Genomic DNA, 19,572 nt, shown 5'->3' on the forward strand with positions numbered 1-19,572 from the left:
TTTTGGATATATACCCAGAAGTGGGATTGCTGGTTCAAATGGTACTTCTATGTTTAATTTTTCAAGGAACCTCCATACTGTTTTCCATAGCAGTTTGTACCCATTTTATAATCCCAGCAACAATGTACAAGGGTTCCAGGTTTCTCTACACCAGCACTTACATGGTAGCTAGCCTCAGATACAGGAGAATAAGAGAGAAGAATTTGGCCGCCATCGTGCCAGCCCCTCGGGTCTCAACGAGGCTGGGTGATGCTCCAGAATGGGAGACAAGCCAATTTGGGAGCAGATTGGATCCAGCTTCATTCAACATTACTACCAGTTATTTGATAATGATGGAACCCAACTAGGCGCAATTTACATTGATGCGTCATGCCTTACGTGGGAAGGACAGCAGTTCCAGGGGAAAGCTGCCATTGTGGAGAAGTTGTCTAGCCTTCCGTTCCAGAAAATCCAGCACAGCATCACGGCGCAGGACCATCAGCCTATGCCAGATAGCTGCATCATCAGCATGGTTGTGGGCCAGCTTAAGGCCGATGAAGACCCTATCATGGGGTTCCACCAGATGTTCCTATTAAAGAACATCAACGATGCTTGGGTTTGCACCAATGACATGTTCAGGCTTGCCCTGCACAACTTTGGCTGACCTCCTCCTAGCCAGGCACTCACGCTGTTTCCTCCTCCCTCCTCTTCCCAATACTATTCACACTCCTCCAGATGCTCCAGATATCATACACAAATAAGCAGGGCCGCGGTGGGAGTGGGTGCAGTGCGCTACTGCCACCGAAGTGTTGTGCATGATGTTTGGACACTAGACTAGTTGCATCTGACAGGAGAAGTTTGTGTTGTACCAGCACATGCCTTGGAAAGACTTAAGTAATGCAAAAGGTTGTCCTTTTTTTTGTTTAATCTACTGACAAGTTGCTCTAGTAACCCAAAGAAGTGAAGGAGAAAGCAGCTGCCTCACCGCCCAGATATTGATTTGTTCAGATGTTTCAATGCCTCATGATACAATAAAACCACGAAAATTTTCTTAACAAAAAAAAAAAAAAAAAGAGAGAAGAATTTATCTGTATTATATCAGAACAAATAAAACATCGAGCAGAGCCATGATTCAAGCATAAAAAAGACCAAAAGAATCAACGTGTCAACTGTACAAACATGCAACAGCAAACAAAATGAAAGCAAGAAAAATGCCCCGTAAAAGACAAAGAACCTATCCTGGAAAAAATGGAACTCAAGAAATTGAAGTCATTTCCTTAAAACTATATAACTCTACAACTATAAAACAACTCACTAAAACGTGCATTTAATAAATAAGAGTTCAGTAATGAGAGCTAAAACAACACAAATAGATAAAAGAAGATATTATAGAACTAAAAAAATTTGAGGACCAAATAATTACAAAATTAATTAATAAATTTAAAAGTAGCAAAGAACAGAATAGGCACCACTGAAAATCAAATTATTGACATAGAGGAATGGTTTGTGATATTCAGTGATTTAGATGAAAAAAGAATGGTTAAGGAAATTAGAATCTTGCAAGATGTCTGTAATGAATGGCAAAAAAAGAGAGAGAGAAAAGGAAATTGGAATCTAATAGAAATGAAAGACAAAGATGATTCAATATAACCAATGTCTCTGAGATAGAAAACATTCCTAATATAGAGTTCCAGAAAAAAAAGAACAGAGAAATGAACGGCAAAGAAATCATCAGTGAAATGATTAAAAAAAAAAAAATTCTCAGAATGAAAGGAGCTGGGTTTCTAGACTGAAAGAAAACTGAGTACCCAGCATAGTGGATGAAAAGAAATATACCAAGGTTGTCATTGTGAAATTTTATAACTCTGATGACAAAGAGATCTTACAGGCTCTCAGAATAGAGGGGGAATATCTTATACAAAGGAATTAAAATAGCTTTGAACTTCATAACAGCAACACTGGAAACTATAAACAAAAGCTTTTAAAATTCTTAAATCTATATCTAGTCAAACTATCAATCAAGTATGAGAGTAGAATGAGACATTTGCTTTCCATACATCTGTTTTCAGAAAGCTACTACAGGATGTATAACACCAAAACCCTGACATAAACTTCAAAGACATAGGACATAGGAAAAAGGTCACCCAATTAAGAGATAAAATGAATCCCCAGAAAGATGATGAAGGGAGATCCAAGGATAACACGTGTTCACCCAGTATAGATGACAACCAGAGAGACTGGAATAGGTCAGAAAGCTTTTATCAGGGTGATCATATTTCTTCTGATGAACATGACAATACTTGATGTGTCTCAACATTCTGAAGGGATGGGACTTACGGCACTTGGTGGTTAGTTTGGAGTTGAATTATTGATAAGCACCTAGAAAACTAAGAAATAATAAGACTGTTAATGCCAAGACAAACAACAAAAATGTGCAGCGAAAAAAATTATCAGCCACTGAATGGTTCAGCTGTAACTAATGTTTATATATGCATAATGATGCAATGACTGACTGTATCTAGCCAAAATTATGATATAATTACATTGGAATGATGGGGGAGGTTAGTGTGTTGGAGGCATGAGGGAAGAAAAGACAGGTAAATCTTCCTCTTCCATAGTTAATAGCTAATACCTAGAGCTGGAGTCATAATAACTTAAGCGTTGATTATTGAGCTAACCAAAATAATAATTATATTGGGAAGGTAGAACGTATAGGAAGTGTGGGTGCATAAAGTGGGAGCAGGATTGGTAATGAAAGAAATTAAATCCTATCTTCCACAGTGGGAAATCAGATAATTCCTGAAATGGAAAACCCAAGAAATATCAATATAAGAGATAGATATAAATACCAAATGGATCTGCATAGTTGAAAGTGGTTCTGTTTAGGGAACAGAAAATGGGTAGGAAAGGGAATAGATGACTGAATTTTTTCATCATAAGTCTTGAGAAACTGTCTGCCTCTATGTGTGCATATATAACTTCAATTTTAATTTTTAAAAATAAAAAGATATAATAAAATTGCCTGAATCAAGTAAAATCACAGATTTTAAGAATAGAGTGTGTTCCAAGAAAATTTGCCCAATATAGCCTAATAAACATATTCAGTTTCATGAATAAAGAAAGAATTCTTTAAGTATCCAGAGGCAAAAAGCAAATCATTTACATGGAAGGAAAAATTAGGCTTACCTCTGAGTTATTCCCAACATTCAATACCAGAGGAAAAATGTCTATAGAGTTCTCAAGTAAAGAAAGTGGAATTCAAGAATATTATAAATGATGAAGATCTCATTCAAATATAAAAGCAGCAGGAAGACAGTCTCAAACATGAAAGGACTTAAGAATATGGCACCTATGAGGCCTTCTTGACAGTGAAGGCAGCCAAGAATTGAATCAGTAAAGAATTCAGGCGGAGTGTGGTGGCTCGTACCTGTGATCCCAGTGCTTTGGGAGGCTGAGGTGGGAGGATCACTTGAGGCCAGGAGTTTGAGACCAGCCTGAGCAACATAGTGAGACCATTACCTCTACAAAAAAATATAGAAATCAGTTAGGCGTGGTGACAGGTGCCTGTACTCCCAGCTACTCGGGAGGCTGAGGCTAGAGGATTGCTTGAGCCCAGGAGTTCGAGGTTACAGTAAGCTATGATTAGGCCACTGCACACTCCAGCCTGCATAACAAAGCCAGACCCTGCCTCTAAAAAACAAATAAATAAAAAACTTTTTAAAAATCAGGAGATAAGTGTGAGGAGAAGAAGAAACTAGGCCAATGAAGAAAGGTATTAATAGCCTCATCTTTTATAGTAGGAAGTTAAAAAAAATTAACAAACCTTAAAAAAAACACCATAATAACTCCAATCTCTTAATATTTTGTTCTTAAAATCTGTTTGTAAACAAGGGATCTTCTTAGAAGTAGTAATAATAAAAAAAATGGAAAAACAAAAAGTATCTTTAATGATGAAGATATATTTTATAAGTTTAATAGTTCCTTCATTTTCACTTTCTTTTTTCTTCTATTAAATACAAGTAAAATGGAATATAGCAGTTTTTATTTTAAAAAATAGAACCAGTAGTATGATCTTGTTTTTCTAAAGGTACATCTACCTATTTGTATACATGCATAGAGAGAGGGGTCATTTATAATGATTGTTATTGCTGAGTAATAAGAATTACGATGAATTTTTAAAACTCTTAGTAATTTTCTAAAGTCCTTGAATTCTATAAAATAACTATGCATCTTTTTTCATAAAACAAATGTGATTTTAAAAAAACAACTAAAAACATTTATGTTGAGATAGTAACAATTTTGGAATGTGGAAGTATGGATGATTATTTTCTTTCTTTGTATTTTTCTGTCTTTTTTAAATTTTTCCCAATTTAAAAAGTTTTTAAAACAAGCAAAAACTCACATGTGTTATACTATCTTGGAGATTAAGAAGTCTAAGAGGGGAAAAAATGAAGCCTAAGGACCTAAGGAGAGCAGCAGGATTTTAGGGGGTAGCATTGTTTCTAAGGATAGTCCAATGGATAAAGCCATTGCTCTTGCTTTTGGGAAGGGGCCTCACCTTGTTTAGTGACCATGGCACAGATGCCTGCTAGGGAGGAGACCAGTTGGGGAGAATTTTGCTCTTGGTGAATAAAGCCAGGTTGCTTCAGAATGCTTTCTGCAGTGGATATGGCTAGTGGCTTTTGTTGGATTATTCATTTCTTCCTTACCCAAAACAAAAGCAAAACTAACTGAACTCTGAACCTGTCTATTCTATTTAATTTTTGTGGGAGTTTTAAGGATATGTTCACAGATTTTTTTGATATATTTCCCCTCAGGAGGTGGAGCTTAATTTCCCTCTCCCCTTAAGTGTGAGCTGGACTTAAGTGATTTGCTTCTAGTGAATAGCATATGGCAGAAGCAATAGGATGTCACTTCCAAAATCAGCTTATAAAGACTGCAGCTTCTGTCTTTGATGCCCACTCAATACTCTCACCCTCTCTTTTTCACTCTGGGGAAGATACCTCTAGGTCATGACAAAACTCTAGGGAAAGGAAAGCTAGCTGCCATGCCGTAAGGACACTCAGGCAGGCTGTGGAGAAACCCATGTGGTGAGGAACTGAGGCCTGCCAGCAACCACACGAGTGAGGTTAGAAGCAGATATTCTGAGGCCCGTCAGCAGCCATGTTGAAAGCAGCTCTTCTATCCATCGAGCCTTAAAATGACTGCAACCCCAACCAGCAGCTTGACTGCAGCCTTATGAGAGACCCCATGTCAAATCTACCCACATAAACCACTCCCAGATTCCTGAGCCACAAAAATTGTGAGATAATAAATGTTTGTTGTTTTAAGGCTCTGAATTTGAGGTAATGTGTTACTCAGTAATAGAAGACTAATTAAATTCTAAATCTTTAGGCTTTGAGTCAAGAGTTTCTTAGAAACAATGAAGTGAAAAGACACCTTGGAAAAAAAAAATACCTGCTCATATAGCACTATTCCTTTCAGCCTTATTTTTCCCCCACATATTAGGGAGAGTCACATGGCTATCCGTGGGATGCATCTTGTCTCAGTGAGATGCCTTTTTCCGAGATCTTGGACAAATCACCAGCTCAATCCAAATATTAAAGCAATGGAAAATCATCCTTCAGGAGTTTTTATTGTTTAAATATTGGCAACAAATAGCCCCATATTTCTTTTCTTGTGTTCCTAGAGAGAGAAAGGCCTAGGTTAGGATAAATTCCTGAGAAAAAGAGCTACCTCTTAACCCACTATGTCCATTTCTATAGTGTTATGTGATAAACAGAGAGACATTACCTACATCTCTCTTCAAGGAAGGACATGCTGCTCATCATCTAGGTAGTGTAGACAGGCTTTAGCTCTGACAAACTTCAGAATCTACCTCATATGCAAAGAGTCACATTGTCTGAGGTCATGCATCTCCTGACAGCATGAGGCAGGGATATAAAGGGCCAGCCACTTTGACAGGCAATACTTGCTCCAGTATTCCCTGCTGGGCTGGTTGAAGCTTTATAAAATCTGCATCTTACTTCAGTTTTTTCCTCTGCCCAATCCTGCTTCCTCTCCCTCCTTTAACAGATGTTAATTCCTAATAAACATCTTACACCCCAAATTCTGTGTCAGCATCACTTGCAGAGAATTTAACCTTTAACACACAGTAACATGATTTACCCTGTGTTTTGCCACCAATCTGGTGAAGCAAGTTTTCTCACCCTTGGAGTGATCATTCTTTCAACTGTAGAATTAAATTGCCTGGGTGATTGTTTTCTTCCTCTGAAAGCAAACCTGTCACATTGATTAAGAACTGTAATGAATGTTATCTAATAACATTTGATAGCTAACTGAGCATAGTATAAAAAATGTATATCCATTCCATCAGAGCCTTTCCAGCCTCATACTAATGTAAGCGTTGATTTCTCGTCTGCCCTTCTCACAAGACCAGTAGTTCTCAATTCCAGAGAGCATTTTTTAAAATTCTGATACCTGAACCCCACCCCATAAAAGATTCTGATTTAATTGAGCTGCCATAGGACAGGCATTTCTTAAAAATTAGCTCTTTTGGTAATTCTAATGTACTAGGTACTCCTGTTCAACCTACCAGAGTTTGTGGCCCAGCAGTGCTTTGATGCTTGATAAATGGATAGTCATTTAATCTATCGGATTCTAAAGGAATTTTCCAGCTCCCCAGGAATGAACAGTAATAAAAGTGGGTCCAGCAATCTGAAACTGCTGCTTGGAGCTCTGATTCTCATTCTCTCGGCCATGTCTATAACAGAAGGAGAGGCCCACGAGGGCTCCAGCTAGTGTATGCAACATCTATCTGACACCATAGATGTGTTCCCAGGATCAGATAAACCCTAGAGTACTCAAATGGCAGTCCACTCACTATATCTGTGATGGTATAGTCAGCTCTAATGATGTGGTTAACATTTTGAGCATTCCGGTTGTGTGACTCTAGAGAATTAAATAACATATTAGTTAAAACTTACTTAGCTGACTATTTGTCTACCTCTTATAAGGACCTTTGTGATTACATTGGGCCCACCAAGGTAATCTATGGTAATTACCCCATCTCAAGATCCTTAACCACATCTACAAAGTCCCTTTTGCCATATAAGGCAACAGACTCACAGGTTCCAGGGATTAGGATATGGACATCTTTAAGGGGTCATCATCCTGACTGCTATAGTCCTGTTATTCCTTTTAACATGAATTTCAACAGCTGTATAATAATACTCTGTCATGTGAATATATATCATCATTTATTTAACTATATCCAGTATTGTTGGGCATTTAGGTGGTTTCTAATTACCTGTCACTTGATTTTTTTTTTTAAAGTCAGGTTTATTGTGGCATCATTTATGTACAGTAAAATTTACTGTTTATAGTAAGTATATAGTTCTGTGTATTTGAGAAAGTAGGTGCAAATGAATAAATGTGTCAGGAGTTCCCAGGGGTGGTATGCTCTCATGCTAGCTCACACTCAACTTTTAGAAATTAGTTTAAAATTTTTAGCTGAATTTTTCCTACCCACTTGAATAATGGCCCCATCTTCCTTCCATGCTATGCCATAGGTGGGTCAGTGTTTATGCCTCATGTCTCCTTGGAGGCTCTTGTCTTTCCTTAGATTTCTGGCTACTTGGTTGCCCCATAAGTTAAGGAAAGGTGTGATTTTACAGATTATTCCGTTTTTTCTTCTTGTTAAGATGGTAGCAACTATCTTTCCAGCTTTCTGCATCTGAGGTAGAAGACAGAAGTCTTAGCATTGATTTTCTTTTTTATATATCACTGCTTTATTGAGATGTAATTTTCATACCATGCAACCCACCCACTTAAAGTGTATAATTCAGTGATTTCAGTATATTCAGAATTGTGCAGCCATCACCACAATCAAGGTTTAGAACATTTTTATTACCCCAAAAAGAAATCTGCTACCCATTAAGTCACTCCCTGTTTCCCTACTCTCCTTCCACTCTAGGCAACCACTTTTTTTTTTTTTTGAAACAGAGTTTCACTCTGTGGCCCAGGCTAGAGTGCCGTGGCATCAGCCTAGCTCACAGCAACCTCAAACTCCTGGGCTCAACCAATCCTGCTGCCTCAGCTTCCTGAGGAGCTGGGACTACACGCATGCGCCACCATGCCCGGCTAACTTTTTCTATATATTTTTAGTTGTCCGGTTAATGTCTTTCTATTTTTTAGTAGAGACAGGGTCTCGCTCTTGCTCAGGCTGGTCTCGAACTCCTGACCTCGAGTGATCCTCCCGCCTCGGCCTCCCAGAGTGCTAGGATTACAGGTGTGAGCCGCTGGGCCCGGCCGGCAACCACTTTCTATCTCCATAGATTTGCCTATCCTGGACATTTCATATAAATATAACCATACAATATTAATATGTGGCCATTTGTGACAGGCTTCTTTCATGTAGCATAATGTTTTGAAGTTTCATCTGTGTAGCATATATCCATACTTCATTCTTTTTTATTGTTGAATAATATTCCATTGTGTGAATATATCACATTTGAGTCATCCAGTGAGTTGATATTGGCACTTGATTTTAAGTCACCTTTTTTCTACCAGTGAATCATTTAGGTTTTCGTTATCTAGAATTTTGAAGAATCCCCAAAAGAACACAAAGTATTCTTTCCTCAAACAAACTCTATGCATTTTAGAGGGATAGGACCAACATTATGAAAAATAAAAGTAGATACACATCATTTATTTATTGGATTGAATTAGAAAAAACTATATAAATTTTCAGGCTGTTAGGCTTTTTAAAAATCATAGTTCTCATAGTAAGTAGGAAATTGTGTTTGCTACTAAGTTTGATAGATGATTGATTTGGGTAGTAGTAATAAATCAATAGAATTATTTAATTTCACATTGTTTTTTAATATTGTTGCTTGAGTTTGGGACTGCAAGTGACCTCTAAGTTGTCAGGGGAGGTATTCATAAATTCAGAGCATATTTGGCTTTTTGATAAACTCAGAAAAGTTAATGAGTTCCTGGTATTTCTTAGTCAGAGGGCTGTGGGGTCAACTACATTCATATCAAAAGAATATTCCCCATATCCTTATGTTTGCAGTCTGAGTGCTGTCAAAATAAGCTCTCTCCAAAGTATGATGTCAAGCCTCAGGGATGCTAGGGTTCCCTCCTTTCAGTTGGGTGGTCATGGCCGTTGTAGGGAGCCTACTTTTCCTAGGCCATCAGGAAAGGATGATGATGATGATGTTGACAATGACAATGGTGTTGACCATGATAATGATAGCAACTATCACTTTTCAAATTTTATGCCAGGCACTGTGTTAAAGGCTTTGTATTTCCTCACAGTAACCCTATGAAATAAATACTACTATTATGCCCATTTTACATATGAGGAAACTGAATAAGGATTTAGTTAAAAATAAGAAATCTCAGCGGGCATGGTGTTGCATGCCTGTAGTTCCAGATACTCTGGAGGCTGAGACGGGAGGATCACTTGAGCACAGGAATTCAAGTCTAGCCTTGGGCAAGATAGTGAGACCCTGTCTCAAAAACAACACAAAACAAAAAAAACTACACAATAAATCCCAGTAAATGTTTGTTTGAATGAGTAAGTGTGAAATTGTGTAATGACCAGCCATTATTGGGGGTCTACAATCCAGGGCTTTGGCACTTTGTGATGAATGTTGGAATACAGAACAAGGATTGGCAAACTTTTTCTATAAAGAGCCAAATAGTAAATATTTTAGGCTTTGTAGGCCATATGGTCTCTTGCATTTATTCAACTCTGCTGTTATAGCACAAAGCCACAAATTAGTGTGGCTCTGTTCTAATAAAACTTTATTTACAAAAATAGGCATCAGGGCCATCCATCTGGCAGGTCTGACAACCTCACTAGAGTTCTTTTTTTTTTTCCCCCCTCTATAAAGAGTGTCTACAATGGAGCCTTATTAGCATAGTTTATTTCTTACAGCATTCAGGATATAACTGACTGGATCTGGAATTCTTTCTATGAAGAAAGAAAAGTTTAAACAATAAGTATCTCTTAATGTATTAAAAATATGATCTTATTTATAGATATTTCTAGAATCATAGGCTGCCACAGCTTGTAGGTCATTTAGTCCAGTCCACTATTTCAGATAATAATGCTGAAAGTGAGGAAGAAAGGGTTTCATTCCATGTCATATCTAATTAGGAACAGAGCTGCTCCTTATCCATTAATTCAAGCTTTCTGCTTCTTAACACATCCCTCAAATCTGGTATTTAAGTATTTGGTATTTTGGTATTTAAAGCAGAAGACTTTATCCTTAAGGCAAGAGACTTTATCTCAAAGACTTCATCAGCCTTGGTGGAAGATAAGATTATGAATAAAAAGGTTAACAAACAATAGCAAACAATATCAAATACTGAATAATTATGGCCAATGGACACTGTTAAAAGAATTCAGAGGAGGTATCAAACTTGAAGGATGGATTTGGATCAGATATGGAAAGGGCCATGGGAAGCTGAATCCTATGTGGGTAGAATGCTATGAGCAAAGGTGGAAGGGCAAGGGTGAGCAAGGCTTGTTTAGGAACTATAAGCAGGACAGTTTGGCCTAAATGGAAGTTCCATGTTGGGAAGCTTGAGGAGATAAGGCTGCGAAGTTAAGTTACTCTAAAAACAGAGGGCCTTAAATACCAGGGAATCCTTAAAGACTTTTGAGGAGGGAAATGATGATTCAAATTCAGAATTCTGAAAAGATAATCTGACTGCAATATGTAGGATAGATTTAAGGTATAAAACTTGAAAAGTAACACAGTGTTGCATTGCCAAATTCCAAAACTCTGAAGGGATTATGTCTTTTGGAATACAGAAAGAACTAATTGTGATTATTATTATATGAAACAAGGGACCTGACTCATTTATGCATCCATCAAGCACTGATGTTTATGCTTTGCTTTATATTAGAGTTGGCAGTCTTAGACATGAAGTTCTTAGAAGCCAGAGTCCTAGTTACGGCTAAAGGGTAGAGGCTGTCTTCTGCTTTCTTTTTAACCTCCTGGAAACTAGCTTATGGCTGCATATAGTGTACTATTAGTAAATACCTTAATCGCAGTCGTATTTGACAAAGAGAACAAGGCTTGGGCTTGATGGGAGCAAAGAAGATGGACATAGTCAGAGGTGAGGGGATGATGAAAAGCATGTCAATGTGTATTTTTCCCTCATACATGTTAAACTCAGGGCTTTGGGTAAACACTGGCGTCACTAAGACCAGATCTTCTACCAGTTTCCTAAGAGTAGGTTGCATTTTTGTTTTGGCAGATTTTTTTCCCCATTCTTCTAATCCACACCCCAGTGATTCAGGATCTTTGGTGTGTAGTTGTAATAGGGCACGCAGCTGGCTGGATAAATGAGCAGTAAAAATGTTCTTCCCCCATTCCTATGACCCTCTAGGGTATTGTGTTCCTCCTGCCTCAGTGAGATGGTGGGTAAAAGCTAATTACATTCAGATTTTTCAAACACTTTTTGAATATGAGAATACAGTACTTGCTATCTTTTTTTAAAAACAGAATTTCCAAAGGTGGAGGCTAGTTTCTACTGGGCAAACACTAAAGTTATTTTGGAAAAGACCTTTGTGTATACAGGAGAACCGAAAGTGTCTTGTAAAGTTTTCTTACTTTTGTAATGGTTGTAGAAGAAAAGGACAATGATGGAATGTACATCCCATCTGTTTTCTCTCTAAAATATTTGCTTGATTTCAAAGACAGTATTTTGTTGGGCTTTAGGCATATTTGGTCCTAAAAAGTGAGATAGTATAAGACACTTGTTGGAGCAGGAGTCCTGCTAGGCCCATAGTCAGGTACAGAGTCAGTCTCCCCAGCAAACTGTAGTTATCAGGTAGTACCAGTAATTTTACTCCAAAGGGTCCACATTCTAATGACCTTATTGGATTTGAACAAAGCACAACACCTTTCCCACATGTCTAATTGATGTATTTCTGACTTGTAGAGGCATTATGTGTAGTAGAAAAGAATGTTGCTGGTAGAAAAAGCATGGTACTGGAAATTCAAGTCAAGAGAATTTGGAATCTAGTCTTGAGATAAACCAACTGAATGACCTTGAGCAAATCACTTTTTTCTCTAAGCCTCAATTTCCCCAGCTGAAATTGGCTTAGTTGCTCTTTAAAGACCACCCCTCTAGCTCTAAAATTCCTGTTTTATTTCTGACAAACATATGTTTTTAATAGTTCATAAGTAAAAGATATTTGTGCCAAATATTTAATAAGAAAATCATGTAGCTTTTCCCCAGTCTTATGTTGTTGTTTTTTTTTCTTTTTTCTTTTTTTTTTTGAATACTAGTCAAGGTTTTTTACTGGAAGGCTAATGAAAATATTAAAATAAGCTTCTAAAGGATATCTTTTTAGATGGAATAAAATGTTTACAAGTTCATCTTTTTAGACATTTATATCTGGAGAGACAAGCAGTTTAGTCAAGACCTCAAAGATTGTAGCCAAATCTATATTTCTGGGACTGCAGATAATGAGAAATGGTGTAAACTCTTGATTATTTTCCTGATGGTATGGAAAGTCTTAAAATATTATTTATATAAATTAATACCCACAATGCTACTAACCAGCCCTAATCCCTAAAGTGCTTCTCTAATTTGCATTTTGGGGTGAGGGGTGCAGAAGGATTTGTGGAAGTCAGGATCACGAACTTTCCCAAGAATATCTTGTCTAGTGTAAGCACTGAGACTTTTATTCTTACTCTTCTGTGCTTTTAACTCTCACTTCTATAAAATGATATGGCTATAAGAGAACTCCCGTGTCAATACCTTTAAACCTTTTCTTTGGAGCTGGCTATAGACTTCAGAAAAGAATCTTCCAGTCTCCTGCCTGGGTAAGTAAAAGTTGTGCTGCCAATTCCTGATCATTTCAGGGCTTCTGCAGTATAGATCAGGTTGCTTCTTAGCTTTCCTTATGGCTGGTTTAGGAGTCAGATTTCTTAAATATGCTAAATCTATTACCACCATCCTGATTTCCAGCTTCCAACATTTTGTTGTCATCTCTTCTTATAGTCTTTGTCCTTGTGTGTTTATGTCTTTAAAAAAAAAAGAAAAAAGACCCTTTATTGTCACTGAGTTTTTAGAAGGAATAGGGGTTAACGCCTGTTAACCATCTTTACCAGAATCCTGTTTCCTTCATTTTAATCTCATATCTTCCTAGTCCTTCACTACTGCACCTCCTACCCTCTGTCCTCTCTCTGTCTCTCCCTTTCTCTCTGTCTCTCTCCCTCCTTTCCTTCTTCGTCCAGTCTAGATCCTATGCCTTCAGGCATTTCTCTGCATGTCCTCACTCATTGTCCTTTTACTATAACCCTCAATTTTGGATTACTTTTAACATCTACTTTGCCTACTACTACATTGGTTCTATTAAAGTTTTCAGGAAAAATGTTATACACTGATATAAACTGGCAGCACTATAAATTCACGGTTCCAATCTTAGCTGAACCCTCAGAACCACCTGCATTCTTACACCGGTCCTGAGCTAGCTTTCCACTCCTCTCAGCTGCTTTTCTCTACCATCACCACTCTCCTGACAGAAAATGACCCTGCCTTCAGAGAAAATCCCAGTGAACAGATAAATGATTTCCCCAGCATACTACCCCTATCCGTGACTTTGTCTTTACTTAACCCACCTACAGTTCCTTTCCTCTAACATTAGAGGAAGAAATTTGGGACTAGTCCCTTCATTTATGCCTTTTACCCCATTCTCCTCTGTTGCTCCTGGAATCTTGCTCCATTTATTTTTTCAATACTCTCCAGAATTTTCAACTTTTCTCTCTACTATATTTTTACCCTAAACCTATGAATACATTGCATTTAGAATAAAGCTCAAATTCCTAAGACCTTCAGTCATTTAACCATCCTTACCCCTCCAGCTTCTGGTTTTATGAGTCATTTTTTCAAGCTCCAATTCCACTGATATCTGAGTTCAGGAGCCATCCATGACACTTCCTTCACCTGTTTACATTCATATTTATGCAGAGAAGCCTAAGCCTATGATAGAGTTAAGCTTCTCTTGTATTTGGAGTTTTTGTTCTAACGAGTTTTTTTCATTCTGTTCCATCCCGCCGCCACCCCCCCCACCCTACCCCCTTCCCCCCCACCCTACCCCCTTCCCCCCACACACACATACACATCCCTTACTATTCTCCTGTCCCCAAATTTTACACTTAGCTTGGTCTAGAAAAAGTCATTCTCTGCAGCCTCATAAACTGTTAGGACATACCCAGTTTAAATTAGTGGAGGCTTTCTTTCCTCCTTCACTTTGTCACTGCGGACTCTCTCAGAATGCACACCAGTTCTCCCACTAGGCTAGAATTCTCAGGTCCCATTCACAGCAGTGCTGGAAGTCTAATAATGTGTCCACACATGGTAACTAGATGAATTTCAGTTTTTAAACATGCATCTACCGTAAACTGCTTCTTTGCCTGCCTATCAACCTTTTTCTGCCCACTCTTCTAGGGAGTGTGTTGGGGAAAAGAACTCTCAGGTGGCCTTTGCTATACTTATTGCATGAGCAGGATAAAAACAACTCGGTTCCTCTTGCACACATGATGATTCTGGGAATGGGGAAGAAGGGAGCAGACCTCAAGAACATTTCATATTGCCCTGAGCTTAGGGACCTTTATAGACATGAAAGAAATGAGGATCTGAAATCTCTTGAGATCTTCTGAGGGATAATTAAAAATCTTGTTATTAACTAAAGACCTTTTTTTAGAGTCATTAAAAGCTTTGGACATTTACAGTATTAATTTTGTCTTTCATGGACATATTTCATTCTTTCTGAACTGTTTTTTCACTCTCTCGCTTTATAGTTCTACAGATGTTTTGTTTTGTACAGTGTTGGTGGTGATACATACATATCTTTATGTTCAATTTTCTTTGAATTAGAGCAAAGCTAAGAAAAGTCTTAAGAGTGTGCAGTGCTGCATAACCCTGTAGACCAGTATCTGTGTGGTAGTCTTTCTTACAGATTCCCTAGAGATCCTAAAGCTTTGTCTCTGACACACAGTATTTCTAGTTAATATTAGGAGCAAATAAATATTGAAACACAGGTACAGCTTAGTCCTTGAACTTGCTATTTAAAAGTAATCTCCCAAAGCAGGCAGCTGCTTCTTTGGGAACATTTCATAATGTCTGCTTTCCTGCTCTCCAAGAATGTGTGACGAAACCTGGAAGCAGGATGATAAAGAGTTCCTCTAGGCTTGCCTTTCATTAAGAATCCCATTCCTTAGCAAATTCCTGAATAAATGGTACCAGTGGTTAATAAACTCCTAAATAGGATGTTCAGCAAGGGAGCAAGTTTAAAAACAAGGATTTCTAATCTCAAAGCATTCTGCCTTCCTTGCCCCAAATTTGGATGTGGGACTATTTGGAACAGGGCTTCATGTATTAATATATAGAACTCCTAGGGTTATATATGGAGTGAAGGAAGAAGTTGCTTAAGGGACTTTATGAGTTAGTAGAAATGTTTTAGAAGCATATATACCTACTTTTTAATCCCAGTTCTACTAGTGTCTACTTCTGTGACCTAAACAAGTTACTTAACCTCTCTGAGTCTATATTTTTCCTCATCTGTAACATGAATTCAAAGATGTTTTAAAGATTACTATTTGTGAAAGCTCATTGCAAAATGCCTGGCACATAATAACTATTCAACAAATGTTGGTTCCTTTCCTTCCCTTAAGTAGCCAGAATCAATTAGGATGTTGCAGTTAAAGGGCACAGATAGTGATGTCCTGGGCAGATGAGAGTTCAGAGCATAGGAGAGCCCTGAGTTCCATCATGTGCTACATGGTAACTCAGCTATCTCAAGGAACAATAGAAAATCTGAGTAGACCTATAACAAGTAATAATTGAATTAGTTAATGAAAAATCTTTCAACAAAGAAAAGCCCAGGCCCAAATAGCTTCTTTAGTGAATTCTATCAAACAGTTAAAGAACAAATAATGCCAATCCTTCACAATGTCTTCCAGAAAATGGAAGAGGAGGGAATACTTCCCAACTTATTCTATGAGGCCAGTATAATTCTGATACCAAAACTAGACAAAGAAAACAGAAAACCAATACCCCTCATGAATACAGGTGCAAAAATCCTCAACAAAATATTGGCAAATTTATTCTAGGAACATATAAAAGGAATTATATACCATGACTAAGTGGGATTTATCCCAGGAATGCAAGATTGGTTTTAACATCTGAATATAAATTAATATAATATACTATATTAATGGAATAAAGGATAAAAAACCACATGACTATCTCAGTAGACACAGAAAAAACATTTGACAAAATCCAAATACCCATTCATGATTAAAAACTCTCAAAAAACCAGGAATAGAAGGGAACTTCCTCAGTCTGATAAAGAACATCTATAAAAAAAACATACAGCTAACATATTAAATAGTGAAAAATTGAATGTTTTTGCCTAAGATTGAGAACAAGGCAAGGATAGTTTGTCTCGCTACTTCTATTCAACACTATACTAGAGGTTCTAGCCAGTTCAGTCAAGCAAGAAAAGGAAGTAAAAGGCATCTAGATTGGAAAGGAAGAAGTAAAACTGTCTTTATCTATAGACAACATCATCCTGTATGTAGAAAATCCCAAGGACTCCATAAAACTGCTAGAATTAATAAAAGTTCAGCAAGATTGAAGGATACAAGATCAATATTCAGTTATGTTTCTATATACTGGCAATGAACAACCTAAAAATGAAATTATAAGAAAATAATTCTATTCACAATAGTATCAAAAAGAATAAAATACTTAGGAATAAATTTAATAGGAGAAAGGCAAGACTTATATATTGAAAAGTACAAAATGTTATGAGAGAAATAAAATTTCAATATATGGAGACATATTTCATGTTCCAGGATCAGAATACTCAATATTGTTAAGAGGGCAGTTCTCCCCAAATAGATCTATAGATTCAACACAAACCCTATCAGAATCCCAGTGGGATTTTTGTAGAAATTGACAAGCTGATCCTAAAAGTTATATGGAAAAGCAAAGGATCCAGAATAGCCAAAACAATTTTGAAAAAGAACAAAAAAGTTGAAGAACTTACACTTCCCAAGTTCAAAACTTACTATTAAGCTATAGTAGTCAAGACAGTGTGGTACTGGCATAAGGATAGACATACAGATCAGTAGAACAGAATTGAGAGTTCAGAAATAAGCACTTACATTTATGATCAATTGATTTTCACCTAAGATGTCAAGGCAACTCAACAGGCTAGTCTTTTACACAAAATGTGCTGGAAAAATTTAATATTCACATGCAGAAAGATTAATTTAGAACCTTACTTCACTCTGTACACCAAAATGAAAATGAGTTATAGACCTAACATTAGAGTTAAAACTATAAAAGTTTTAGAAGAAAACTAGGAGAAAATCTTCGTGAACTTAAGTTAAGCAAAGAGTTCTTAGATAAAACACCAAAAATATAATCCATAAAAGAAAAAAATGATGTTTTATTTTTTCAAAATTAAAGAGTTTAAACCTCAAAAGATAATATTAAGAAAATAAGAACTTTTATGACTCAATGAAAAGATGACTAAGAACTCAATGTCAAAATGGACAAAAGATTTGAATAAACATTTCACTCAAGAAGATATACAAATGGCTAATATACACATGAAAAGATTCTCAACATCATTAGTCATAGAAAAATGCAAATTAAAATGATGATGAGATACCACTTCACACCCACTGGGATGGCTATAATTCTTTTAAAAATAACAGAAAAGACAAATTGATAGGGACAGGAGGCGGATTAGTGATTGCCTGAGACTTATGATAAGAAAGGGGATTGATTGTAAACAGTTGTGTGAGATCTTATTTGGGTAATACAAAATGTTCTGTAATTGGACTGTGGTGATAGTTGTACAGCTCGGTAAATTCTATAAAAATCATTAAATTGTATGTCTAAAACGGGTGAGTTTTATGGTATGTAAATTATACTTCAACCAAATTCAGAACATGGACATTTTATGAGGTAGATCACCCAATCTAATAGATTGATGGTATGGTGGGGAAATTGGAAAGGGGACCTTTTTTCTAATTTTAGGAAGTGAGGTCTCACTGTGTTGCCCAGGCTAGCCTCAAATTCCTGGACTCAAGTCATCCTCCTGCTTCAGCCTCCCAAGTAGCTGAGGCTACTTGGCATGTACCACTGTGCCGGCTTAGAAAGGGGAACTTTTATGGAATTTTTAAAAATGAAATAACTAAGTGCAATGTGAGACCTAGAGTGGATCCTGATTCAGACAAACCAACTATAAAAAGGCAAATCTGAATATGGATTGGATGTTAGATGACATTATGAAACCGTTGATAATGACATAGAGATTATAATTTAAAGTCCTAATCCGGGGGTGGGGAACCTGTGGCCTTAAGACCACATGTGGCCTTCTAGGTCCTTAAGTGCGGCCTTTTGACTGAATCCAAATTTTACAGAACAAATCCTTTTGTTTTTATTAATACATTTTTGTTCCTCTTTTATATTTTTATTTATTTATTTTATTTTTTTGGAGACAGAATCTCACTCTGTTGCCTTAGGTAGAGTACAGTGGTGTCAGCCTAGCTCACAGCAACCTCAAACTCCTGAGCTCAAGTGATCCTCCTGCTTTAGCCTCCTGAGTAGCTGAGACTACAGGTGCGTACCATGACGCCTGACTGATTTTTTCTATTTTTAGTAAAGACGGGGTCTCATTCTTGCTCAGGCTGGTCTTGAACTCCTGAGCTCAAGTGATCCTCCTGCCTCAGCCTCCCAGAGTGCTAGGGTTACAGGTGTGAGCCACCGTGCCCAGCCTATATTTTTATTTTTAAAATGAACGTATTTAAAATGCCAAAGAATAAAATAAGTTTCAACGAAATAATCCTCCCAGATTGAAGGGCACAGTTAGAACATCAGTAAGCCAGAAGGGCTAAACTGACGGCTGCTACGCTCATGATTTAGTTCTAACTTCCCCCACCTAACTGGTGTCGCTACCACACGAGGCTGGTTGGCGAGAGTTTACAGGGCTCGAGTATGCCAGTCTGTCATCAGCTTTTGACAGTGGTGTACTGTGTTTCTGTTTGAAGTGGAATTTGTCAATAGTTGCACAGCTCAACAGTATTTTTTAATTCTGTCTGCGTAACAGCCCATCTTTCAAAGAAGACCAAAAGAACACTGAAGGAAGAAAACAGATTTTTTAATGAGGATTGGGAATTGCAATATTATCTTGTTGCTGCTAAGGATAAGATGATTTGCTTGCTTTGTGATACTGCAGTGTCAACATTAAAGAAATTCATTGCTCATCAGCATTATAACACTCGTAAGGACCACAAATATTTTAAATTAGAGGGAGAGGTGCAAAAAGATGAAAAGCAAAAGCAAATAGCAATAAGAACTGGAAATAATGCCACTGAAGCAACTTATAAAGTAGCTTACATACTGGGGAAAAAAGGAAGCCATTCAGTAATGTAGAAATTGTGAAAGAATGCATTGTCAAAGTTGTAGGATGATTAGACCCCGATAACATTTCAAAGTACAAACAACTGCCTCTTTCAGGGAGAACCATAACTGATCAACAGC

General features: G+C 37.2%; 2 protein-coding genes across 3 annotated transcripts in view; both read left to right on the forward strand.

The window, feature by feature from the left end:
- The window catches only part of EIF2B3 (eukaryotic translation initiation factor 2B subunit gamma), a 99,465-nt gene that overhangs the window by 42,553 nt on the left and 37,340 nt on the right, over positions 1-19,572 (forward strand). The window lies entirely within an intron of this gene.
- Positions 211-1,029, forward strand: LOC123634218 (nuclear transport factor 2-like). The gene has a single exon (XM_045545578.1). It carries the CDS (start codon positions 260-262, stop codon positions 641-643), a length of 384 nt encoding a protein of 127 aa, XP_045401534.1. The 5' UTR covers positions 211-259; the 3' UTR covers positions 644-1,029.

The sequence above is a fragment of the Lemur catta genome, chromosome 3 (genome assembly GCF_020740605.2).
Source record: "Lemur catta isolate mLemCat1 chromosome 3, mLemCat1.pri, whole genome shotgun sequence".
Classification (NCBI taxonomy): Eukaryota; Metazoa; Chordata; class Mammalia; order Primates; family Lemuridae; genus Lemur; species Lemur catta.

Bases quoted from the DNA above. Each gene is read 5' to 3' on its own strand.
- LOC123634218 (XM_045545578.1), top strand. From the start codon at position 260: ATGGGAGACAAGCCAATTTGGGAGCAGATTGGATCCAGCTTCATTCAA.